Genomic DNA, 26,050 nt, shown 5'->3' with positions numbered 1-26,050 from the left:
CCAGGTGCTGAGTCACCTTGTGCCGCACGGGGACAGGTGCCACCGGGGGTGCCCTTTTAAATGTTGAATATGAGATGTAAGTGGCCTCTCTCTTGTAAAGACCTATGTGTCATCTAGGTGTAAAGGAGGGTGGCCCTATCATTAACAAATTAACATTACGATTATTACATTTGTATGGGAGATGGTTGTGTGTGTGGTTGCTCATGAGGCTGCGTGCGTGAGTAGATATGAGGAGGCCGAGGTTCGGCAGCGGTTGGAGGAGCGAGAGCGAGTGGCCAAGGAGGACGCCGCTTTCAGGGATGAAGGGGTCGGAGACGACGACTATGACGACGAGGATGACGACGACAACTTTAATCGGAGGCACGGCCCCCTGGGCAATGGCACTGCCACAGGCGGAACGCGGCCCCCGGAGACCAGGAAACGCAGGGTACGCGCACCTACCCAAACGTATACTCGCGCATGTACATGTACACACCCATGCATACACGTTCACACCCACATGTACATGCCTGCACGTACATCGCAATTGGTGTGCTTACTTTAGAACGTGAGGGTGTAGATGTGCGTGCTTGTTTCGTGCATTTCCATGGGCGCATGTTTTCTTTGTGCAGTAGGAATTCACGAATGAACCAAAGGCTGCCTTGAGGGACTCCGTGAGCAGCGTGTAAATGTGTGTGTGGATGTGAGCAGCGTGTAAATGCGAGTGTGTGTCGTTGGCAGTCGGGGTCGCCTGGCTCTCGGTCTCAGCCGGGCGCAGAGGTTGTGCCGACAGAATCGAACTCCCACACCGGTGAGTGACACCTCACTCACCTCTTCATCCCCCCTCACCCTGAGTTTCCCACGCTCGGAGAGTTCTGCCAGCAGCACGGTTATTTAATACATCGGTAAATCTGCCTGTGATTGGTTCATTGCCTCAGCTACCCGGCTAACATGAAAATAATTTACGCAAGAAAAGTCACCGTTTTCCACGTGTGCCACTGGTGTGGAGGTGACAGGATGGGGCTTCGCGACCCCACCAGTATCGGCAGCCGAATGATGCCGGGTGTGGCTCACCCACACACTTACCCATTCAGTCACCCACTTACCACACTCCAGCTCACAACACTTCTCTCTCTATTCTTTAGGTCTTTTGGTAAAGTCACGTAGATAGGTTAAAATTAATAAAAATGTGATAAACAAAAAACTACGATTTTTCGATCACAACACAAACGATTGTCATCAAGAGGAATACAGAGGGGAAAGCTGCTAAAAGCAGACTGTTTTAAAGGTTTAAAATGGGTGTAGCCCAAGGGTCATAAACGAAGTGGGCGGGGCTAGTGATGTTAATGTGAGAGATTAGCATGTTAATGTAAGAGATTAGTATGTTAATGTAAGAGATTAGCATGTTAATGTAAGAGATTAGTATGTTAATGTAAGAGATTAGCATGTTAATGTAAGATCGCAGAGCCACCACCACGTCGAGGTCGGCGTGCGGAGGTGGCTGTGTTGGTGTGAGAAATTTAACCTGTTAATGTAAAATCGGAAAATTACAACTAACATCGGAAGGTGGCAGGATGGGAATATCACAGCCAGTTATGACTTAAACTGGTTGATAACGTCCTACCAATGATTGCTAAGTTTGTAACCATTTTCTCGGTTTAAATTGTGTCTGTGTATATATGGATTGCTTCATGAACGATTCTTTGTTGATAGCCAGTGGGCTTACAAAGTACCTTCATCTTAGAGAAATCAATTTCGTGTGAGCCAACCGCATTTCAACAATGATCAGCCACGGCCGACGTGTTGGTCCTACCATGTTTCAAATTTGCCTCATGCTCATGACCACGGTCCAAGACTAGTTGTTTAGTTTCCCTAATGTAACTACTGCCGCAGACATAGCTTAGTTTGTTGACACCAGGGTATTGCATATCGGGGATCCTATCTTTCACAGATGGGATCAGATCACGAATTTTACGTACTGTGTTGGGGTGATAGCTTGACAGATTGTGTGGTTCGAATATCCATTCAGCTTGACAGCTTGGTGCACGTGTTTCAGTTCACTGGCTAGGTGATGATGGTCGGAGATACATCGAGCTCTATGGTGTAGAGTTTTGAGGAGGGAATTCTTCTGGGATGGTTGGTGGTGGGAATCCGGTTTTAGGTAGGCATCCGTATGAGTTGCTTTCTTGTAGACAGAGTGTACCATTCAGCCATCTGGTCTCTTTTCGATTAGATCATCCTTTTCCACCTCCATGGTGAATTTGATGGCTGGGTGTATGGAATTAATGTGGTTGAGGAATTGGTTCAGAGCTGGTCGGCCATGTGGCCAGATGACGAACGTGTCATCTACGTACCTCTTCCACAAGGATGGAAGTAAAGTGGATGCCTGGATGGCATCTGTCTCAAAATTTTCCATGAAAACATTGGCTACAACCAGAGATAAGGAAGAACCCAATGGGGTGCCTTAAACTTGTTTGTAAAATGTTCCATTCCAGGTGAAGTATGTATTGGTGAGGCAGTGTCTAACCAGGGCCGGTACATCAGCATTAAATCCTTGTTGGACTAAATTTTGGTGTCGGGCACAGGAACTTTGGTGAACAAAGAAACTACATCTAAACTAACGAGCAACTCACCTGGAGATAGTGAGATGTCCTTAATTAAGGATACCAAGTGAGCTTAGTTAAGTACAGATGAGGTGATCTTACCAGTGAATGGTTGCAAAGTCTCAGACAGAATCCGGGCTAGTTTGTATGTGGGTGAGTCAATGGTAGAGACGATAGGACGAAGGGGTGTACCTTCTTTATGGATTTTTGGTAATCCATACAATCTGGGAGGTCGAGCAGCAGGGGGTTTTAAGGAAAACCTTTGGTTTGTTTAATTAATGAAGCCGAATCAGTGATGATGCTGTTGGTTTTTGTATCGAGGCTGTTGGTGGGATCTCTTGAAATGTTTGTGTAGCTACCATCATTAAGTAGGTCCTCAATTTTGTTATTGTATGTGTTTTTGTCCATGATGACTGTGGCATTGCCCTTGTCGGCTGAGAGGATGACGATATCATCCCTCTTTTTTAATTGAGATAGCTCAAAAACGTTCATCCTCTCTCTGTTTGTTCTCTCGCACCACTCCACTTTGGATTTCCCACCCACCATCGTCTCGTTCCCCCCCCCCCCCCTCGCAAGTTCTTCCAATAATTACCTTGCTCAATTCCAGAAACATGTTACACTTATCTATTACACCTGCGACAGTGCTCGTGCTGACACACGGGGTCTGTGCGCGTGCGTGTATGCGCGTAGGCCCCTGCCGCACCAGCATCACGCCGCAGCAGCTCTATTCTATGCTCAGCGGCAGTGACGTCCAGCTGGTGCTGATGGACGCACGGCCCTCCATCGACTACGCGGCCTCCCACATCATGTCGGTCCGCTGCATCAGCGTACCGGAGGAGGCCATCAACCCGGGGTGAGTGAGAACATGACATTACCAGCCACCATTCGCCACCCGGTGGCGGTGTCATCACCAACGCCCTTGTACCAGGCTAGGTGTCCTTGGAAGTCATCACGGGCGCTTGCTGCTGGCAGGAGGTGATGGGACAGACCCAGGTACCATGGGGTGACTGACCTAAGATTGCTGGCAGATGCACCACCTGAGCTCCCCAATGTGCCAACTGCTCACACACGCATACCTGTGTGCCCAAAATGTCGCTTATTGTATATTTTTCGTGTTATTTTTACCTGTTGTTTTTGAAAATGTTGAGTTATTTTGTTAATTGTGCTTGTGCATAATTGGCAATGTAGCAGCTGCAGCAGCACCAGACGATATATCCACTGTTGGTTTGGTGCAGGACCACAGTGGCGCAGATAGAGGTGGGCCTGCCCCAGGAGTCGCTGTCGCTGTGGGGCGACCGGGGCAGGGTGGACTACGTGCTGCTCCTGGACTGGAGGAGCCGCCCAGAGGACGTTTTGCTGGGAACGACGCTGCACAGCCTACGCGACGCCATCTACAAGGTGACACAACGGCGGGGGACGGGGAGACACGACGGGGGCGGGGGAGGCACGATGGGGGGGAGGAACAATACGGACACGATACGAGACGATACTTGACAGTAGAGGAATGTGCAATGATGTGACGGGGGAACGCAACAGGTCACAATGAGAACACGACTGTAGAAGTTGGCACAACACACATGGGGGCACAACAAAACAGCAAAACACAAAATGAATACAAATAATTGAGGACCAAAATGCCAAGCGATGGAGGAAAGTAACATGACGGATGACCAAGGCCCGACACAAAGATAATTCCTCGACCGCGTCGCCGCAGAGCTTAGCGCAACGCAACACGACACGGCTCGTATGCACGTCGCATGTGCAGCTGTTTCCCTGGGTGTCTCGTGGTTCGTGCGTGCAGTGGGACAGCATGACGATCCTGCGCAGCCAGCCGCTGGTGCTGGAGGGTGGCTACGAGAACTGGCTGCTGCACTACCCCATGTGGTGCAGCGAGCCACATGTGCATGTGCCAGCCAGGCCGGGGCCACCCAGCACCCAGCCTGATCTCTGTATGCACGCACGCACGCACCCACCTAATCGCACACACACACGCAATCACCCACGCATACATGCACCTACCCAATTACCCATGCACCCACGCATGCACCCATCCAATTACCCCTGAATGCATACCATACTGGCACACATACTGTCATTCGCACGTCATACATGCACACTGTCTTCACTCCTGCCCATCATAACCTGTAAGCACAATCAATATGCACACCTAGCATCACCTATACCCACCATCACCCCACACTCTCTAAACTCATTCCACTCACCATTGCTCACCTCCCTCATTTCACTAACCCTCCAATTGCCCTCTTGCTTGTTGGGTGACTCCACATTTCTCTCTCCCATCACTCACAGTGGAACTTAACTACCCCTCACTGGAGGAGCCTCCACCTCCCCCGACCCCGGCCCCTCCCCCTGCCCCTCCCCCCACCGTGCGGGACGTGGGGTCCTCCACTCTCGTCGCGGGTGTCCGGCCGGAGCCCGAGCAGAGTGGTGGTGGCGCCACTGCCTCCGCCGCGGCAAGCGCCCCAGGGGGCTCTCTGGATGCCCTGCCCTCGGGCCTTCCCACTGCTGCAGCCAAGAGCATTCCTCAGGTACCGAAGAAGGCCCGCTGCAGTCATAATATAGCAGCGCAGGGCACCGTCACCATCGCATCACGACACCGTGTGCCCGTTGAAACGGGTAGCCCTCTCGCAATGGTGGACGAGCAATCGAACCGATAATAATTATCGTTGGTGTGATAAGTGGCTCCGACACGGTAAGTAACTTCAAGGTACAGTAAAACCTTGAATTGCGAGTAACTTTGTCTGCGAGTGTTTTGCAAGACGAGCAATTTTTTAAAATAAATATTAATTTGATAAACGAGCGATGTCTTGCAATACGAGCAGTACATACAGTACACGCTTTGTCTGCCGAGCGTCACGCGATCACAACTGAGCCAATGGTTCTCTCGCTGCGGGATTGTGGGTAATCGTCTCCCATGCTCGGTCTCAGTCGGCGTGCCTCACTCGTATAGTCAACATTCGTGCGAGCGTATACTGCTTACTATAGCGTTGTGACTACGAGTGTGTGCGTGAAGCATTTTTTTATTTTGTGTCCAAGTGTAGTGACTGTTCTTTAGTAACTGTACTGCAAGTGAAAGTCGTTCGACACAATAACCCTCCTCTCCTCTCTCTCGTCTCCCTCACACCAGCCACGATTAAATCTAATTCATACATTTGGTTACTTTATATTAAATTTAAATAATACAAATATAAAAAGGTATTTTGTATTAATCATTTTTATATGAGTCCAGTATTTTTGGGTTGTGGAACGAATCATCTGTGTTTCCATTATTTCTTATGGGGAAATTCTCTTTGATATACGAGTGCTTTGGATTACGAACACGTTTCCGGAACGAATTATGCTCGCAATCCAAGGTTTTACTGTATTTATTAAATCTTCGGTACAGCCACCCTCTCTTCCCGCGGATGTCGACCCGCTCGTGTGGCTGCGCTGCCCCGCGCCACGTGGCGCTCACCCCGCTCGCTAATGCACCGCCTGGCTGGCGGTGCGCTATCGGGCGGCTGGAGGTCGAGCCGCCACGTGGCAGGTGGAATGGCGGGACAGCAGCAACGGGGAGCTCCTCTTCCATCTTCAACTACCGACCCGCACGTTGCTGTACCCCCGGCTTATATTCCCTTCTCGGAGGCTAAGCCCCGCCTCTGGCCACGCCCCTCCTGGAACCTTCGAGAATGTTCCGGAGGCTTCCCTGCTAGATCCACCCATTCACCTTTCCCCCAGATAGAATCACTACTCTAGATAATACGTGGACTGTATCAATGTAAATGTAACCCCCACAATAATCCAGGAGATGGTGCTCTCTTATTACATTGGTACAACTTTATTACCCATGAAAGCTCTGCAAAGCTTCAAAATAATCATTGGCTTACCTTACATCTTACCTTACATCGTGGACGATATGAGTAGCAAAATGAACACGCAAACGATGATACCCCTCCTTCACATGTCGGTCTTTCCACGTAAAAACATATTTGTACACATCCCATCCGCCACACGGCCTTCCTTCTGGGAGTGCATCATTTCAGCAGTATTGGTTGTACACAAACCAAACTCTGGTCCGGTTTTGATATTAATTGTCTCATCAGCATGGTCCAGCTCACTTGAAGCAATGCTGGTGAACTGCCAGCTGTTACAGGCAAGGGCCCGCTCTGAAATATGGGTGCTCGAAGGTACTGCCAAGTTTTTAATCAGGACGGCAATTACTGCGTGTTTCTTGCGTGTTTCCAAATCGAGGAGAGCCCAGCTCTCTTGACGGTGTGGACCTGAGACGTTGAGGTGTCTGCGGTGTGGTCTGTTCGTCTCTGTGATGACTGAGCGCAGGTGGACCGCTCCAAGAAGCCGGCGGTGGCGACCGCGGGGCCCAGCCCGGTGCCCGCCCGGGCCACCGGGTTTGCGGCCGCGGCAGTGCCCGGCCCGGAGCGGCTGTCTGCGCGCGAGCGCGAGGAGATTGCGCGCGACGCCGCAGGCATCAAGGAGAAGGCGCGCGTGGAGAAGGAGAAGAGGATGAAGGCCGAGGAGGTGAGGAAAAGGAGGGCAGCGGAGGAGGAAGAGAAGAGGAAGTGGGCAGAGGAGGAAAAGAGGAAGACGGAGGAGAGGAGGAAGTTGGAGGACGAGGAAAGGGCGAGGAAAGACCACGTGGAGAGAACACGGAGAGCGCGTTTAGAGAAGGAGGAAAAAGAGAAGGATCGAGCAGTGCCCTCCCCCGCTATCGGATCTGCCAAAGAGAGCCCTCCACCCCACTCGCCGGTACGTGCTCCTCATGTCTGTCGAGTGGAGGGTGTGAGTGGGTAGTGCTGGGCAATTCTTGTTGGCAAAAATCTAAACCGCACATATAAATCCCATGGTTTTATCACAGAAGATTTCTTCAGAAATCCTAATTCCTCTGTGAGCGATTCCCATGTTAACGTCTCTTCAGCCGCAGACAAATAATTCTCGGGATGGTTCCTTGGCTGTCAATCCCCGTTTATGTCACTGCTAAACCCAACTTCTCCATGCGTACAGTTGTTGAGCGCAGGCCCAAAGGTCCAAAATGTCACGCTTCTATCGCTACCACCGTGGTTACCGTTGATTCCTCCACCCTTGTTGAGGAGTCGGTTTGCCAAACACTTGTCTCATTCACACTATGTTCAACACACTCAAGTCACCCACTCAACTTCAACAAAAACAGTCGCCATTAGCCACTAAGTGGTGATGACATCACCACAGCTTTTGTGCCAGGCTAGGTGTACTTTGAGTCCACGTGAAGTGAGGATGGTTCGCTGGCGGTAGGTCATGGGACAGACCCAGGAGTTACGAATTGACTGAGATGGCTGTGAGATGCACCACCTGTGCTCCCTATTATGTCAAATTGCTGTGTTTTAGCCACCTGACACTCCGCTCATTATTGTGAGCATCGCTCCTCTGCCTGCCGCTGTTGGAGAGCGACTGCCTCCAATTGCCCAATAGCGTCCTTCACGAACCTCCTCCATGGAGGCCAATCTTGACTCCTGGTAGCAGTCATCGACAAGTCCAATCAGTGGCACATCCTCACCGACTCTCTCCCCCACTCACCACACTGCAAGTCACCTCACTTCTCTTTCTGCTTTTTCCCTCGCACCGTTCCACTGAGGAATTCCCTCCCTTCTCTTTTCCGCCACATTTTTATAGCTTTGCTAAAATCAAGAGACCTGTTAAATTAACTCTTCTCTATTACAACTGCGATAGTCCTGTTTGTTGTTGGCTGAGTGATGTTTTGCCATTTTCATCCTGTGCTCAGCAACTTGGCTTAAAATGAACCTCCCACTATCCCGTGAGGAATCCCGTTTGATTCCTGTAATTCACGATTCGGGGCTGCCGTCGATTGTGCGAATCACCCGGCGCTAGCAGGAGTTCATGATGCGAAATGCGTGAACATGCGGGAGCCGCCCCTGTCCGTTTGTGACGATGACATCAGCAGGACGTGCGAGCAGAACGGCTGCGCCAGCAGCAGGAGGAAGCGGAGAATCGGCAGCGCGAGGAAGCCGAGCGGGTCTCCAGGATTCGCGAGAAGGCGGAGCAGGATCAGCGTGGCAGGATGCAGGTAGCGGGCGATGAGGGCAGCACTTCCTATTTGTGAGGAGCGGTACTTCTTGTTCGGAGGGGCGGCACTTTTTGTTTGAGGAGGGCAGCACTTATTTGAAGTGGGGGCGGCAATTCGTTTAAAGGCATACGGAGGCAAACATGGTGTGACCTCGTATGCGCTGGTTGACAGCCCGCACACCACCCACACCAACTGCACCAACCCCACACCAACCGTATGAGCCACACCCCAACCGCATCACAAATACAAATTGCAGACTAATCCACCAACCACATACGAAATGCAACAAATAAACACCAAACACACCAACTAACTACACTGCTCCTCCCCTATTGAAGCTTCTGCAGGGTAAGCGCACACGCACAGACCAATGTGTGCACGTGTAGACACACGTGCACACACGCGTCTCCGGGTCTTCACGCGCGAGCGCTGTTCACGCTCAAATATTCACGTGCAGCATGCGTTCACCGCCCCCGCTCATTTCCAGGACGGCCGCATGGGACCGTCGCGCCACACCCCGGACAGTCATACCGACGTCCGCCCGACCCAGCCGGCCCCTACGGCCCGCACCGCCGCGACCCAGGGGGGCGAGCGGGACCGGCCGCGCCTGCAGCGCTCGTTCTCTTCGCCCAATGTTGCCCAGCTGGGGATGGACATTGACGAGGAGGACGAGCGGACGGTGGTGGACGGGGGGCCTCGCCCCAAGCCACAGTTCGACCGCGCCAGCAAGTACGTGGGCCCGCAGCGAGGTGCCTGCATGGGGGGGGGGGGGGGGCGCACACGGGCACAAGCGTCATGCACCGATGCTTGCCAGTGTGTTTTCTTTAACGATTAGGCTTTCACAGCTGATGTTAGGATTCGCAAATGATTTTTGGGACGGGCCACATAATTGTCTGGCCAAAATTATGTGGCGATGCCCTTCACCATCCGACGCAGCCAAACGTATTAAACCATCGCGTTTTGTGCAAGCGTTTCACGACGCGCCAATAGTTTTTGTTTCAGCTCACTCACCGGTGAGTTCCAGAACAATTCTCACGTTGGCTAAACTTGGCTTCAAGTTTCCGATGAGTTGCTGCCCCAACAGCACTAACATGTACCTGACAGCAATGGTGATTGATACCTCAAACTGGTCCTGGACTTCCTCTAGGTCCTTTGTTTAAGCATCACCACCGGGGGGAGACAAAGGTGGCTGGGCGTGGTACCAGCCACACCACACCTTTGTCGGTGCCGCACCATGCCACATTTCACGGGTGCTGCTCGCTAACAGCGATTGCTCCAGCAGCCTGCGTAGGCCACATGGGGGATCTTTACCTTTATGCGTTGTGCGTGCGTCAGGCCAGTGCCTGCGGCGGTGGTGCGGGCGCAGTCCTCAGCGATTCTGCCGATGCGCCACCTCAACCCGACATACGGTGGAATGGGCCGCGCGCTTACGGGCCTACGCAACCTGGGCAACACGTGCTACATGAACTCGGTGGTGCAGTGCCTGAGCAACACCACGTCGCTCGCAGAGTACTTCCTCACTTCGCAGTACGTCAACAACATCAACAGGTGCGAGTGTGGGGTGCCCGGCGGGGTGTACCTCGTACGGGTGTCGTGCGCGGCGTGCGTGGGAAGACTGCAGGCATTGTGCTTGTGATTTGCAGGTGTTGAGTGCGTGTGAGAAGTTTTTGGCTGTAACTTGCGAGTGGCGTATCTGTGTGTGCAGTGGGCGTGCAGTGCGCATGGGGTGTGTAATCGGTTGCGACGCAGGAAGGGTGTGCGTGTCCGCACTCTCAAAGCCTTCATGTTCTCACACACACTCTCCTGACATGCACTTCTTGATAACTGATACCAGCGGTGCCAAGATCGGCCTCTGTGGAGGAGGCTCGTGAAGGACTGTTCTGAGCAGTTGGAGGCAATTGCCCTAAAGCAACAGCGGAGGGCAGAGGAGCGACACTCTCAACTACTGGCAGAGTGCCTGGCAGCCAAAACGCAGCGAGTTGGCACAGTGGAGTGCAGGTAGTGCATCTGCCAGTTGTCTCAGTCAGTCAACCACTAGCACCTGGGTCTCTCTCGTGACCTGCCCGGCGAGCCTTCGCCTCAAAGTGCACCTAACCTGTAACAAGCTCCGTGGTGCTGTCAACATCACTTCGCGGCACACATTAACAATTGCAAATGTTGTTCAGGAACAACCCCCTTGGCCGCAAGGGCCAGGTGGTGGAGGAGTTTGCAGTTATTGTGCGCGCACTCTGGTCGGGCCAGTACCGCTCCATCACCCCCCGCGACTTCAAGTTCATGATTGGCCGCCTCAACGATCAATTCTGTGGCACGGAGCAACACGACTCGCAGGAGCTGCTCATCTTTCTGCTCGACGGGCTGCACGAGGACCTCAACCAGGCGAGCCCTCGCAGCCCGCCCTCACAGCATCGAGTCGCAACACTCTTTCAGAATCAGAATATTTATTTATCCTGGAGGAATTCGATGAGCTTTTAAGCTCTTTTTCACAGATGTCCAGTAGGGGTGTGTAAGAACGTTACAAAAACAAATAATACAAAAACAAACAATGCAAAAACATGATAGTAGTAGGGGGTGATATTGCTGTTGTGTGATCCCAATTGAGTAATTTTCAAGGAATTTTTCGGCATTGAGATGTTTTGCCGATACCAATTACATTGTGTGTGGATGTGTTTAGCTATGCAAGGAGACCAGAGAACCTGGGGGAAACCCATGCAGAACCGGGCGAAATCATACATAATCTGCTCTCGCGCACACGTTTACTCGCACTCACATGTAAACTCGAACACAGAAAGGTGCCTGAGCAATGCCCGCTCGCAGGCCACTATCTGTGTCACCTTGTGCCGCACAGGGACCTTTGCTACTGGGTGTGCCCTTAGAATTATTTAAGTTAAGATGAGGCGTAAGGCGCTGTGAGTTGCCGAGGCTTTTAAACGTGCAGCATACAAATAGCCGGATGATATGTTCAACTTCTTTCGCACTGTACATAGCTAACTGTGCTAATCTGAGGTGATGCTGATTACGACAACGCTGATGATGATGGTGGTGATGGTTGTTGTTGTGCGCAGGCAAAGCGAGTGCGCGTGAAGGAGGAGAAAACGGAGCACCTGTCCGATTCAATGGCGGCAAAGCTCGCGTGGGACGCGTACAAGCACATCAACGAGTCCGTCCTTGTCACCCTCTTCCACGGGCAGTTCCGCTCCACCATCAAGTGTCTCACCTGCCAGAAGGTGTCGCGCACCTTCGAGGTCTTCATGAACTTGACGCTGCACCTGCCTTCCGACACCACCTCCAAGTGCACGCTGCAGGTGATGACGCCGACGATGATTACGATGGTGACATTGACGACGATTGAGTTCGTGTTCGCGCCGTCGTTCTTGTAGCAGGAAGGCGCTACTGTGCTTCACAGGCAGTCCGCATTTGTTTCACAGTCGGGGGTGATGCTGTTGCTGTGTGTAATTCCAGTGAGTAGTTTGCAGGGTAACTGTATTCATTAGATATTTAACGTGATTTTTAACGCCCACTGTGAAGCAGATGGCGCATAGTATCATATGGTCAATACATCCTGCAGTAATTCAAACCGCGAAACCTCTGCAAAGAGCGGCGAATGCGCTGCCGCTGGGCCACGTCACTGCGCCAAAGGATGGCGATAGCAGGGTGTCTGTGTGAGGATGGCTCAGCCCTGTGCAGCTTCAACTTATGATCTGACACGATCGGGCGCCATTCTGGGCGATGTCATGATATGCGGTGGCGCAGGGGTTTGCGCACTGGGCCAAGAACCAGGGAGATTGTTTCCATGCCAGGGCTAAACCGCGATGGTGAATGATATCTGAACCCTGTACCAGGCCTCCCTTACAGGGGCGTGCTCTCATTCAGTACCTGGTATGGTGTCTAAAAATTTGCACGAGGGAGGCAGAGGTGACCAGGCGTGTGGCGCTGGCCGCACCAGCCTCTGGTAGGTGCGCCGCGGTGCCCTTAATAGGTGCTCGCTAACCACACTTGCCCTGATTGTCTGTGTTGCCTACACGGGGGGCCATCGTCTCGTCCCTCCGCCCGCAGGACTGCCTGCAGATGTTCTCCAAACCCGAGAAGATGACAGATGCCAACCGCTACCTGTGCAGCCACTGCAAGCAGCGGCGCGAGTCTGTCAAGACGATGGAGATCTGGAGGCTGCCACCCGTGCTAATCATCCATCTAAAGCGGTACGGAACCCCCCTGCCCCCCGCCGGTACCCAGTTAACGACAGTTACCCTTGGCGACAGAATGCAGCGGTCACCGTAGAGATTAGATGCCACCGCCATTGCAACTCCTTACTCTGACACCTTCCACCCTGCGCTAGATCCTGCAGGTGCTGCTGCACCGGAGATGCATGGCGACTTCCGAGATCTGCCCTGACAGCCTCCCACCATCTGCTCTTAGACTCGCACACAGAGACCTTCGGACTCTCACAGAGACCCATAGAATTTCCCTGACAGTCTCCCACTGTCTGGACTTAAGTCTTCTCTTCCACTTGGTCGCCGAACTTGTGAAGACCACTCCAATGCCGGTCTTGGCAATTGGCCCGCCCCCAACCTGCCACTTCACATCTACAACCCTCACCTGTCCTGTTTTCTTCCGGGCGTCCGCATGGCTTCTTCTGTGTTGCCATGAAATTCCCAGCGTCCGTCTTACAGAAGTTATTCACTACACATATCATTCGTTTTATAATCAATTGCATTGGGACAGATCAACTCCCACATTTAACCTTCACTCAGTGGGAGGTCGCTCATTCTCCTCTGCTGCTCCCATTGTCTGGAACTCCCTTCCCCCTGTTCAGGTCCAGGCTCCAGACCTCCATTTTCTCCTCTGACTGATTCGTAATTAGTTACTTTTGGGTTAGATTGTGAAGGGATAATGCCAATTTTAAGGTATACCCTCCACCATTAGACTGAGCCAATAAAATCAAGTTGTCACAACCACAGCACTCGTGATAGTGATTGTGTTGATTGATCTCCACCCGGTTCGCATGGAGCCACCAGTGCTTATGGAGCCACCGGTTCACACGCTGAGTCCAAAACACGGGAGGGCAGCAGTGGCCTCAATTACTCTCGTGTGTTTGGTCACGATTGCACACACGTGTGAACTCGTGGATGTTCGCCCATGCTCACCCGTGTGCAGATTCTCCTACTCGGGCCGCTGGAAGCAAAAGCTGCAGACGAACGTGGGCTTCCCGCTCACGTCGCTGAACATGAAGCCGTACATCATCAACAAAGAGAATCGATACTCCGAGTACAACCTGTACGCCGTATCGGTGAGAGTCGCCCACCCACTCAACCGCTCATTCACTCGTTCACGCAACTCGTTCACTCAACCTTGCCCACTCAACCACTCACTGCCTACCTCCCCCGCCACCTCAACTGCTCGCTGCCTCCCTCTCCACGTAAGGGGCGGTGACATGGCGAGCAGAAGCTCATTCACCGCTCGTTCAAGGGGTTCTCAGTTCGAATCCGGAGGGCCGACCTTGTTAATACTGCAGGTGTCATCATCATCATCATCATCTGTAACATCATTACCCACAGCATCATCACCCACGGCATCATTAACCATTTCACCGTGACCTATTGCGTCGTCACCCACAGTGACTGCCCTGGTTAATGCTACGTGGTGTGTTAACCCTACTGCACTTCACACTGTCTGCTTCACACATTAAAAATCACGTGATATTCAATGAAGAGTAGGCTATTGTGTGCCTCTGTCATGATCCAAATTTAGAAAATCACTTGCAAAGTTAATTGATGATTAATTTGTATAACGCTTAGAAATTGAGCGAGGCTTTCCTGGGTGAACATCCGGAATGATACGGTTTTTGAAAATTACCTTTGTTTACCCAAGAAATCCTCAAGATAATTTTCAGGAGGGTCCTGCCGAGTGATTGGCAGCAGTAGGGGGCAATGCTACTGCTGTGTGCAATCTCAATTGAGTAACTTGTCGCTATTTTCACACAATTGGGATATCTCTGTTCCCTTCCCCTATCCAATTGTTGGTTCTCCCCAGAATCACTACGGCTCTCTGGATGGCGGCCACTACACAGCGTACGCGCACAACACGGTCCGCGACAGCTGGTTCAAGTTCGATGACCACGAGGTGGAGTTCATCTACCCCAAGAACGTGTCGACCTCCGCAGGATACATCCTTTTCTACTCAGCCCTCCCACAACAACCCCCCCGCATGGACATATTCTAGCCACATGGCTAGCCACACGACTCATCGCTCGTATTGGCCGGCTAGTTGCTCACCTAGTCAATTCACCAGCTGGTCTTTTTAATCATCCAGCTATTCTTACTCGTAGCCAGTCGATCTCTTTAGCTATCTGAGTAGCCTCTCTCTTAGCCAAGCAGTAATCAATACGGTTAAGTAGGCACCTAGTAAGCGAAACAGAAATATGGTGGAATGTGTAACTCGCAAGTCCGTCAGGTATTGAGTAGCAAGCTGAACGGTTAACCGGCTGGTCAGCCAAGCCAGTGGAGATGCCTGTGGGTCAACCAATTACCTGAGCAGCCGGCTAGTTGGGGGCCACAGCCATGCAGGGTATCACCCAGGGCCTAATTTCATCTGGGTCTGTACCAGGTCAGTGACCTGTAAAATAATTATGCACCCAGCACACCACATCCAGTGCGGCTTATCGCTATGGCTGTGGCTACTACTGCTGATCTCATTCCACCCTCTCCAGTCTCCCAGAGGACTCGGAGAATGTTCAGTGACAAATGATGCCGTGGAGCAGTCCACGTGGGGACGCGGTATTCCACGGTCACGAGACCACGGCCTCGCACAGCGGGTGATTGTTCGCTGATGCCGTGTGTTGGGTGAGCTGCGTTATGGCTTTTGTTGAAGAGGAAGCGTGGACTTTCAGCTCCGCGCGGCGATGCTGCGGCAGGCCCTGCACCGTGATGCCGGTGGAGTCGAGTTCCTGCTGCTCCCCGTGGGTGTTGCTCGTGTGGAGGAGCAAGTGAGGGATTGGAGTCACGTCCGAGGTGATCTTCAGAGGCAGTTGGAGCTCGCGGTCTTTTCATATATTAAGCATTGGCCCCCACGTAACCCATTTCGGCCGGTGGTGGCGCAGTGGTGACATTTGCACCTTACAGGAAGGAGAGCCTGGGTTCAATTCCTGAATCGGGGGCCTTTCTGTGTGGAGTTTGTACTCCTTGTTCTGCATGGGTTTCCTCTGAAATGTTTGATTTCCTATAGATAAAAATAAACCACACAAATAACTAAATTGAGATCCCACACACAGCAGCAAACTTGGCAGGACCCTCCTGAATAAAGAGTCTTGAAACTCTGAGGCTTTCCTGAGTAAACAAGCGTAGTCATAAAATTCGTTCATTCCAAAAAGAAGGTTCTCGTCAAGAAAATGTTTTCCCTACGATTTGATGCCGGTACCCGCGTTGAATGTTCGCACAGTATATTATGCGGGTGTCGACACTAAGAGAAACGTGGTTCATGTCGAAGAGAATATTCTGTATCCTTGCATCTCCGTGCTCGTGTTGGGTCAACAATGGAGGTATTGAGGTGTATATACGGTGGTGACGCGGACCGTTTCTGTCGATTCTGTTCATCATTGAAGCTTTTATCTTCAGCTGCTGGCGGGGGTTGGCGGCTGGCGCCGTGCGTTTGCCGGCCGTCGTTCGTCCCGCCTTGCTTTAAATAAACGCGGCTGTCTCCTCCTGGCTCCTGTCTCCCTTGGTGCGGCTGTGCGGAGTGCTTGCCGTGGCCGCCTCAGGTTGTGGGAGGTGCCGAGGGCCTCGCAGGACACTTGCAGCGTCCCGTGGCCTCTCGGGGCGGTGGGGATCCCCTGGGATTTTAGGGTCTCAGGTTTCACAATCGCCTCTCATGGAGGCTGTGGCTTCTTTGAGCCGCTCGCATTGGGTAGCATTTCTCACTGGTGGTGCAACAGGGCATCAATAATATTTACTAAATATCACTTGCAAATTATTCAATTGAGACCACAGCATCCGCGGTGGTGAGATGTTAACTTTCTGGTATACAGGAGGTCGTGAGTTAAATCACGACCCTGAGGCCTTTATTGGAGTTTGCATGTTCTCTATGATGTTGCGTCGATTTGTCTTTGGGTCCTCCGGTTTTAACCTCCACATTTAGAATCCATTTGCGTTTCGAGTATTTGGCTGATCAAAATGTTCACATAAGCCACTTGGTTTGAACTGTCATTTGTGATAGCCATATAGCTCAGTGGGCCTTGGTAAAATAAAATAAAAATGAGTTTAGTTTAACATCGTGCCGTCTGCTGTAAGATGTGGACGGGATCCTACTGAACATAGCCCCAAGTGGAGAAAACCAATAAGCGGTTTTCTAGTGCTATGGTTTTCTGATCGATGAAGCCAACTCTCACGTGACCGCGTGCCGCGCGGGATTCGACGGAGCTCCTGCAGCCACTGGAGGCGCGCACAGGTCCCAGTTACTTCAGCCTGAAGACGCCCCCCACACACACGTGTGTGTAAAGGGGGAGCCGACACAAGATTGCAGGGGTCTCGTCCTTTATTCCTTTTCTTCCATCCACACCTGTCCCCAGCCGTCCCAATATCGTTCCCGCCAAAGGCCCCCTCTTCCCGCCCATTCTCTCCTTATATCTCCTCGATCACCCCTCCCACTAACCCACCTATTGGTGGGAATCCTTCCCCTGACACCCCTACACGTGTATACAGCAACACAGCCGATGCGTTATGGCAAAACCATCGGCAGTTCCTGATGAACTGTACCCTGGTTATCTTGTCGTGGGTCACTGTCAAAATAAATCCGAGAGACTGGCCGGCTCGGGTTGTGATTGGAAGTGGCGCAAGTGAATTGGACAACAACTGAAGCTGCCAGGGTCCCCTGAGTTCCGCGTCACCGTGACAGAGCTATGCGCCAAACCAGGACCCACATCTCATCACAGAGAGGGAGGAGGGCCCTCGCCTTTGAACATCTGGCAGTTCACCAGCATTGGCCCAAGCGAGCCTGCCTCAGAATGTCGAAATCTGACCAGAGTTTGTGTTGAACCAATCAATGTTAATGCAATCCTGACTCTGCTGATGAGACTCTGGATGTCGAAACCGGCGCAGAGCGATGATGCACTCCCTGAAGGAAGTCCGTGTGGATGGTTGGTTGCGTACCACACTCATGCTGTCCTGTATTGTTCACGTTGCCTTCAGGGGCAGGTCAAGGAAGCAGGAGGCGAATCCCCTGATTTTGACGTTGCTGCAGTTGAGGGGTTCGGGCAGCAGGGGTCGCCCTGGCCCCCACGCCCGCACCCAGGGCCTCGCCATGGCCGGGTTTCCAGCGTCTTTACGGAGCCTTGGACCCCTGTGCGAGGCGGCCCTGGGGGGGCTCCCCCTGCCAGGGGGTCCCGAGTGCGGGGGCCCAGGTGGGGCCGCCCGGGTGCTGCTGCTGGGGTTGGAACTGGGGACCCCTGGTAACCTGGCTCCCCTAGAATCGGGAACCTCGGAGCTGTGGGCCCCCGAGACGGGGACTCCTGGAACCCCCCCCGGCCCCTTGGCGACCCCCCGGTTGGACCTGGCACTGCTGTCGGCGAGCGCGGTGCGGGCTCTGTGTGCGGGGCTCCACGGGGGCCCCACGGGGGCCGGGCACCCGTCGGGGCCTGACTCCAACTGGGATTGGCGGCCACGGCCACACGGGGTGCGCTGCACTGACCCAGGTGAGAGGGCGACTCACGGACACAAAGGCCCCCCCCCCACCCCGTGTAGACTTCAGCGGGCTCTTGCGGTAAGTCCTGTTAGGGAGTAGCATCTATGAAGGGGTGATGTGGCCATCACCAGGCCCGGCCGCCTTTGTCTCCCAAATGCTGTTGTTCAATGCACACCACATCAAGACCTATACTCGTTTAAGGCTGAGTCGACCTCGGGGGGGCAGCATCGTCCCACTGTCAGATATCATCATCGGGTATCATATATCATGCTGTGTTGGTCGCGCTGCTGGGATTGTTACCGTCACCATTCCGCCTGAATACCCAGGAAACTCAGTGACGTGACTCTACCTCCTGTCTAGCCGGCGAGATGTCAACTCCCTCGCCTCGTGTGCGGGAGGTCGTGGGTTCTATCCAGACCCTGGCGCCTGCTGTGTGTCTGCGTGTCTTTCTCTCCCCGTGGTCGCGTGGATTTTGCTCCGGGTCTTCCGGTTTCCCCCTCCACATTTAGAATCAACATCATGCGTTCAGAGTATTTGGCTGCAATACCTTTCCACCTGATAAGCCACTTCGTTGAGCTATCATTTGTGGCCAGGTCGCTTCTGAAAAGAGCTATCGAGCTCAGTGGGCCTCAGCTGGTAAAATATACTGGCCCAACGCTCCAGTCTGCCTCAGCAGCAGATCATGCTTTCCCACTTGATGATGGACGCTTGTGTTGCGCCCGAAACGTCGGGAATTATTTTATTTTACACCTACGTGACTTTACCGAAACAAACCAAAGAGTATGACTCTTGGTTCTTTTGTGCTGTGAATTAGAGCTTTGCATCGAAATAGAACCCATATCTCAAAGAGAGAGACCGTGCCTGTAACATCTGGCAGTTGACCAGCAAGCAAAGCCCGACTCTGCTGATGAGACACTGAAGGTCGAAACTGGTCGAAAGTTTGCTTGTGTTGAACCAATGCTGCCTGGATTATACACTCCCAGAAAGAGGGCGGTGTGGCTGATGGGATTTGTAAAATACTTGCATAGTTTATGTGTGCAGGATCACCTGCGCGTGTGGAGGACTGCCCTGGCCCGGCGCTCCAGGAGGGCTACCGATCCGTGCTGAGGGAGCTCCTGGGCACCATGGGAACCCTCGGCTCCCTGCTGGTGGGTACAGCTCGTGGGGCCCGTGTTATACCCCTAACCCTGTTCCAATGTTACCCTGGTTACCGCAGGGATCCATATCTCACTGAATACATTGTGCCCCCCCCCCGTACCTAGGACGCCCTCCTGTGCTCCCCTGAGGGTCTCCTGTCCCACGGCGCAGTGCAGGTCGCCACCGCGCTGTGCCTGCTCCTGGAGAGGGAGGAGGTGAGGTCGCACGGAGCTACTGGGGTCACGGGTTCGTGGGGGTCACGTGTGTGCGTGCCAGCTCGGGGGAGGAGGCTGTGCCCCGATGGACGCCTGGACTCGTTAGAGAGTTAGCGGTCCCTCCGGCAATCGGAGGAGCCGTCGCGGTTCAGAGTCACGGTTCGTATTGCCCTCATGTCGTCTGTGCCTCTCTGCATCTCGTTTGTCGAGTTTTGTCGGCACTGTGGGCACCAACACGGGCGCGAGGCCCACTCAGTGGTTCGGTCAATTCGGAGAGACGGTACTTGCGTTTCAGGATTCATGGATAGGGTAAACTACTTGGAGGTCAGGAATAGAGTAGGTTGTGATGGGTGGGACCTCTTGACCTTGATCGCCCTCCTGTCATTTCTGTTTGCAGGTGCCGAGTTTTGAGACGAGCGCGTGGGTGAGCGCGTGGGTGAGCGCGTGCGTGTCTCGGCTGACGGGGGCCCTGAGCAGGACCCAGCTGGCCACCCTGGGGCAGGCCGAGGCGGCGTGGGCCCTGAGCGACCTTGTGAGCGCCCTCGCCCGGGAGGAGGCCTCCAGCGGCCGGACCTCAGGTCCGTGATTTTCGGATGCAGATCACGCGTGGGGTTTTCCAGCATGAGTGATTTCGTATGGCCCAGCACTAAACGCGATCAGCCTTCTCGGCCAAGGCGACAATGTCACATGGACTCACCTCTCTTTTCGGATGACGCTGTGATCTCCCGTTGCCTGAAGGCAAATTAAAAATCTCCATGGTCATTGTGTCCAGAGGGCCTGGCGCACGTCCTGCGCTTTCTGGATCCGGTGTGGCCGACTCTCATGGACCGGGTCTTCACCCACGCCCCCCAAATACCATCGCCACCGCCACCACAGCAACCGCTGCTGCTGCTGGCGCTACTGGAGCTGCAGGATGCCCTTGTGCGCTCGGGGAGTCCAGGCGCCGCCGGTCGCTTTCCCTTCAGCTGCGACGGTGCCCGCTGCTTGCTGAGCTTTCTGGCACAGCCGGCCGCCCCCTACCCAGCCGTGCGCCGGCTCGCTGGCCATCTCAAGCGCTGGCTGGTGCGGAGCGCACGGCGGCGCGCCGACACCTCCTGCAACGCACACCCCACCGGCGCACACCCCACCGGCGTACACCGGTGTGCGGACGCAGAGGGTGTGGTGTGCCTAGCACGGACACTGGTGCACGCAGTGCACACGGGCTGGCTGCAGAGCATCCACATCCATCGTGCGGCATACCACCTCGGGGGCCAGGCCAGCTCCTCTCCACCCTGGGAGGAGAGTGCTGCCTCACAGTTACACCGGGAGGAGCAGCTGTGTATGGGAAGCTGCCACATCAGCTCTGATAGGTCGTCAGGAGTCCCGTCCTCGTACTTTGAGTGGCCGGCCATTGACCTCGTGACTCTGCGGGGGGTGGTGCTGTCCGTATTAGTGGCGGCCGTGGTGTGTGCGGCCAACCTGGACTCTGGTAAGCTTGGCCATTGACCTTTGACCCTCAACCCTTTACCACCACACAATGCTAAGCCGCAAGGTTTATAATGGCCTTGTTGCAGAGACTGAGCTCACATCACCGAGATCATGAGGGTTGGTGGATCACACAGATGTTGTGGAACTCCTCATGGGTGTCGAGGAGCTATTCCCTAGTTTGTCAGAAGGCGGAACAGCAACATGTGGACTCCACTTGTTCCATCTACATGGGATAGTCTCTTGCTCAAGTGGATTTTTTCTGGGTGCCCTTGTTTCTTCCCACATGTAAACACTCAATTGGTCATTAACACCTTAATATATAGTGGACTACAGAGCTTGGAAGGGAGCAATTTGGCACCAGCTCGCCATGTAATTAATGCCTTCCTCAATTTATCATCCCTTGCGCCTCTGAGTGTGTGTGCATGTGTCTTTGCTAGGGAGCAGTAGTGTAACCTGGCGACTCGAGTTTGATTCCTGCTCACTGTCAACACCAGTGACGATTATCTGAACTGGTCCTGGGCCTCCCTTAGGAGTACCTGATGTGGTGTGTAAACCATAACGAGGGAGACAAATGCGGCCGGGCATAGTGTTGGCCACACACCCCCTCGTGTATCGTGGCAGCTTTTATAGGTTCTTGCGAACAGCACTTGCCACAACAGTCTGTGTAGGCTACACGGGGGTCTTTGTCTGTGTGTGCTCAGCGGGCGTGCGGACGTGCGTGGGGGCCGCCGCCCGTTTTGCGCTTGGATTCCTCGACGGCCCCGTGGGCCCCTGCACCCCCTCACCGCTGACCTCCCACCGGTGCCTGTGGCTCGTGACCCTGTTTGGAGACCAGGACGACGATCTGGTGGAGGCGGCCATGAGCCTCCTGCTGCTGCAACCCCACCTTGACCCGTGAGCTCCTGTCACCGCTAACACCACCACCAGCACCACCACTGCCAGCACCGCCAGCACCGCCGCATGTGTGTATACGTTTCACTCTGAAATGCGTCGTCACACTTAAGCCCCCTCGCCGTTTGACCTCACAATTTGAGATTAGTTTTTTCCCGGTCCGGCTTATCTGGATGGGAAATCCGGAAGATATATTTCCACTCCTGGCACACCACATCCAGCATGGTCACTCGATATGACTGTCGCTACTGCTACTGCTAGTTACAAAACCCCACCCCTGACCGGAGACCCGAATAATATTTAGTGGGAAATGCATCCAAGCTTCTGATGATGACGATGGTGATGACGTCTCATCGTGCTCTCCAGCGACGATGACGAGGACGATGGCGGCGGTGCTGCCATCCCGTGGAGTGAGCGCGTCGGCGTCGGCGCAGCCTGCGCCTTCGTGAGCATCGTGCGCCACGCTTGCTTCAGCCCCATGGTGCTACTCGACCTGCTCATCTCCAGCGAGACGCGCTTCCTGCAGCTGCTTGTACTGGTGCTGCGCCATGTGCGCGCCACACCGCATGCCCTGGCACAGGCTTGCCTCACCGCCGACCTTCACGGCCACACTGGCCCCACCGGCGCCGCCTCCCCGCCCACCGGGATTCACCGTGGCCAGGGTGACCAATGCAAACCACCGCCGCCACGGGGAGAGGAGCGGAGCCCCGAGCGGAGGAGCCAGAGACGGCGTCAGAACAGTGTCTGCAAGCAAGGGGCAGTGGCGAAGGAGGAACTCGGGAAGAAAAAGCAGCGCCGGCTTGTCGACTACGAGTCCTCGGAGGACGACGCCGATGGCGGCGGCAATCGTCGAGACGAGTGTGAACGAGGGACGCACTGGGCGAGTGGTCCCGAGAGCCGGCAACTCTGCCTTCGTGATGACGAAAATGGTGCTCGTGTAAACGAGGATAACGATGAGAGTGACGATGATGATGAGAGTGACGATGACCATCTCAATGATAGTGATGTCGATGACGGCGACGACAGTGATAACGATGACAATGAAAGCAGCGATGCTGCCGAAGGTGTGCATGGCGACGACGCCGTGGCCGATCTAGACGAGGTAGATGATGATGTAGGCGGTGGCGTGGTGGCGCCGGTGCCCACGCTGCTGTCCGTGCTCCACTGCCTCTCGGGGCTGCAGCTCCGCGTAAAGCGCCTGTGCCGGCGCCATCTCTTCCCGTACGACGCGCGGCCACTGCTCAGGCTGCTGAGCCAGGCGCAGGCCTCCTGCGCAGGCCTCTCCTCCAGCTCAAGACCTTCCTCTTCTCCCCTGCCTGTGAATACCTCTAGCGCTTCCACAGACTCTCACAGAGACCCATAGAGACCTACGGCTGCTTGTCTAAAATAAACGTGCCCACTCGTTCTGTGCAGTCCTGAGATGCCGTGGCATTTAGACACTGCTATGCAAGCCCTGTTTGTCGTATACGGACGGATCTGTGTGGTAGTGGCGGTGGAGTGCTCTTGCCTACAACAGCTGTCAACTGGGTGGCATATGTTTAACAGGCATAACCCTGCTGAGGAGACCGAAAGTTGAAACCGATCCAGAATTTGCTGCCTAAACAAAATCCGCTGGAAGACATTGGTCCACGGACCCGATGGGGCTAGGCTATCTTTACACGGCGAGACGGACTCTGGTCATTTACAGTGTCTTGTAAGGGCGTCTTAGTGTGGCTCTGAGTGTCTGCCACATTCACCCCCTCCATTGCCAATTGCTTTGCCTCTCAGACATCAAGTTTATCTTTTGAAACCTGGTGAGAACTCAAGGGACTGGAATTTATCTCATTTGTAAGAGTGAATAAATGGGAAAACAATTCAGATGAGTAAGTTCAAGTTTCAAGTTTATTTTGAGATCAAGTCATTTGCAAGTAACCTGGGCCACCAAAATGACAAAAACACAGAAATTTAAGAATGCATTGCTGATCTTCAATCTCCCGGTCACCTCGCAGCCCCAGTCCTTCACCTGGAAACTCCAGGTGGCCACCCATCGCAGTCCTGTTTAGCTTCCTACAGGTGAAGAAATCTGGCGCATTCACGGTGCTATTTGGTGAGATCTTATCCAAGGGGTCTCCATACTGCTCCACATCAGAAAAACTGGAACACAAAATGTTCATTTGTATCAGAGCACAATGGTTGACTGTCACAGACATGGGCAGTGGTGCAAATAACAATAAATGCAAAATAAATGATTAGCACAGTTAGCTACATACGGTAGGAAAGACGTTCAACACATACATAAACGGAAAAATATGAGGCTACATTTCTGGCAATGGCCCATCAGAGGACTGCAGAGATCGGGGGTCGAATTTTGCACTGGCTCCTCACCACAGCATGGCGAGATGTTCAGGTTGGGTTCAATCCCAACCCCGATGCCTGTATATTTGGAGTTTGCATGTTTTCCCCATGGTTATGTGGATTTTTCTCCAGGTTCTCCAGTTTTTCCCTCCACATTTAGTAAGATGCGTGCCAGAGCTTTTGTGTGCTATACATTTCCACATAAGCCACTTCGTGGAGCTATCATTTGTGGCCAGGTCACTTCTGAAAAAAGAGCACTATAGCTCAGTGGGCCTTACCTGGTAAAATAAAACTTTAGTTTAGTGGTTCCGCCTCGGGCCTCCCCCCGAGAGTGAGCAAATACCATGCGGTGGTTTCACGTTACAAGCTGACATTAAGGCCATTATATTGTTCACGTTCATTCAAGCCATCAAATCAAACCCACCGAGGCGTGCAGACGTTCACCACCTCCTGAATCCAGGTCTTGGGACCTGTTTCCAGACCGTGCGTAAAGTCAAACATCACAAACTTGTGACACGCAGTCAACTCCTTAAAAAGCATTAATCAACAGAGCTCTGTTTACACCTCGAGCTTGGTAATCGTGCCACAAAACCCAACACGCTGTTGTATAAACATCGAGTTGTTGCACGGAGTTGCAAGTTCTTGTGGTTGCGTGCTTTCAAATGCGCTTCTGCAGCCATCCAGAACGCTCCTTCCAATATCAGGAATTCACTAGAGCATTTTTAAATCTAGATTTAAAACTAATTTCTTTAGAACTGCGTTTTGTATTTAGCTTGTTGTCCTTCCCCTGCACCTCCGATTCACATGGTTGGCTATTCTGGCAAATCGCCCGATGATGCTGGATACAGGCAATTACCAGCGAAACGTCGTACTAAAATTGTAAATGTTGTGGATTTACTATCCAACACACCAGTGGGCTGAAGTAGTAACTGATTGGCGTTTTGTTTACGTGACAAATCCCTTACTAATTGGCTGTGTCGGGTAGTGGAGGGTTACGACACATACGCGATCTAACCCACAAACCTTTATTATGACTAATATTGGTCGCGAAAGCCTACGGGTTAAATGGTTGGTTAAGCAAAATAAGTTCAACATACACACAGCGGAAGAGGCGATTCACAATTTGATCTAACGCCAGGAACTCATCATCAGTCGTGGCCATCAGAAGTGACAAACCGTGTGCTCAATGGCCAAGTGGCCACCGCCGGCTGGCAATTTAAGCAGTGAAGAAGTAAACAGTGGGAGGAAGATACGTTTACAGGAGCGCGACAGAGAAACAAAGAAAGAACGAAGCGTGAGAGCTGGAGAAGAGCGGAAACTCCATGGAGGGACTGTAGCACTCGAGACCCAGCAGCAGCGTTCCCACAACTCTGGGAGCCGTGCCAGGCGCTGTCGAGTTGCGTGGCTCTGAGCCTGATATGAGGGAGGCGAGGGGGGATTCGAGCCCTCGCCACCAGGAAACGGTCAGGCAGTGCCAGGTCCGGAGCAGCGCCGATGGATGGCCTCGCATGAGTAAGCCTCTCATCACGCGGCCACGACTGGCGAAGTGCACAAAGTCAGCGACACTCACTCTGGCTGGCGTCCGTGCAGGGGGTGTGTATCAGCAGAGCCGTGCAAATAACTCGTCTTGTCCACGAGATTAATCATAACTATTCCCCGATACTCCTGAAATAAATTGC

The 26,050-nt window shown here is 53.3% G+C and overlaps 2 protein-coding genes across 4 annotated transcripts in view; both read left to right on the top strand.

The window, feature by feature from the left end:
* Positions 1-16,350, top strand: part of USP8 (ubiquitin specific peptidase 8) — a 20,438-nt gene extending 4,088 nt beyond the window's left edge. The window contains exons 5-19 of one of the 3 annotated variants that reach the window (XM_078861940.1): positions 226-427; positions 721-790; positions 3,273-3,435; positions 3,818-3,980; positions 4,384-4,531; positions 4,893-5,131; positions 6,921-7,118; positions 8,533-8,658; positions 9,146-9,387; positions 9,994-10,206; positions 10,824-11,034; positions 11,721-11,960; positions 12,712-12,854; positions 13,810-13,942; positions 14,686-16,350. In XM_078861940.1, coding sequence (XP_078718066.1) covers positions 226-427; positions 721-790; positions 3,273-3,435; positions 3,818-3,980; positions 4,384-4,531; positions 4,893-5,131; positions 6,921-7,118; positions 8,533-8,658; positions 9,146-9,387; positions 9,994-10,206; positions 10,824-11,034; positions 11,721-11,960; positions 12,712-12,854; positions 13,810-13,942; positions 14,686-14,874 — 2,680 coding nt within the window. In that variant the 3' untranslated portion in view covers positions 14,875-16,350. Of the gene's footprint in view, positions 1-225; positions 428-720; positions 791-3,272; positions 3,436-3,817; positions 3,981-4,383; positions 4,532-4,892; positions 5,132-6,920; positions 7,347-8,532; positions 8,659-9,145; positions 9,388-9,993; positions 10,207-10,823; positions 11,035-11,720; positions 11,961-12,711; positions 12,855-13,809; positions 13,943-14,685 lie in introns of all 3 variants that reach the window. The other 2 variants (XM_078861939.1, XM_078861938.1) reach the window with 2 other exon arrangements.
* LOC144935598 (uncharacterized) lies at positions 15,554-26,050 on the top strand. The gene is made up of 10 exons (XM_078862423.1): positions 15,554-15,637; positions 16,409-16,469; positions 17,025-17,094; positions 17,835-18,337; positions 19,369-19,475; positions 19,590-19,679; positions 20,077-20,257; positions 20,452-21,147; positions 21,848-22,040; positions 22,404-26,050. The coding sequence occupies exons 1-10, from the start codon at positions 15,554-15,556 to the stop codon at positions 23,398-23,400; spliced, it is 2,982 nt and encodes a 993-aa protein (XP_078718549.1). The 3' UTR covers positions 23,401-26,050.

Source organism: Lampetra fluviatilis, chromosome 13 (assembly GCF_964198595.1).
Source record: "Lampetra fluviatilis chromosome 13, kcLamFluv1.1, whole genome shotgun sequence".
NCBI classification, from domain to species: Eukaryota; Metazoa; Chordata; class Hyperoartia; order Petromyzontiformes; family Petromyzontidae; genus Lampetra; species Lampetra fluviatilis.
Note: the sequence above shows the minus strand (reverse complement) of the source record. Positions and strands in the feature narration are given on the sequence as shown.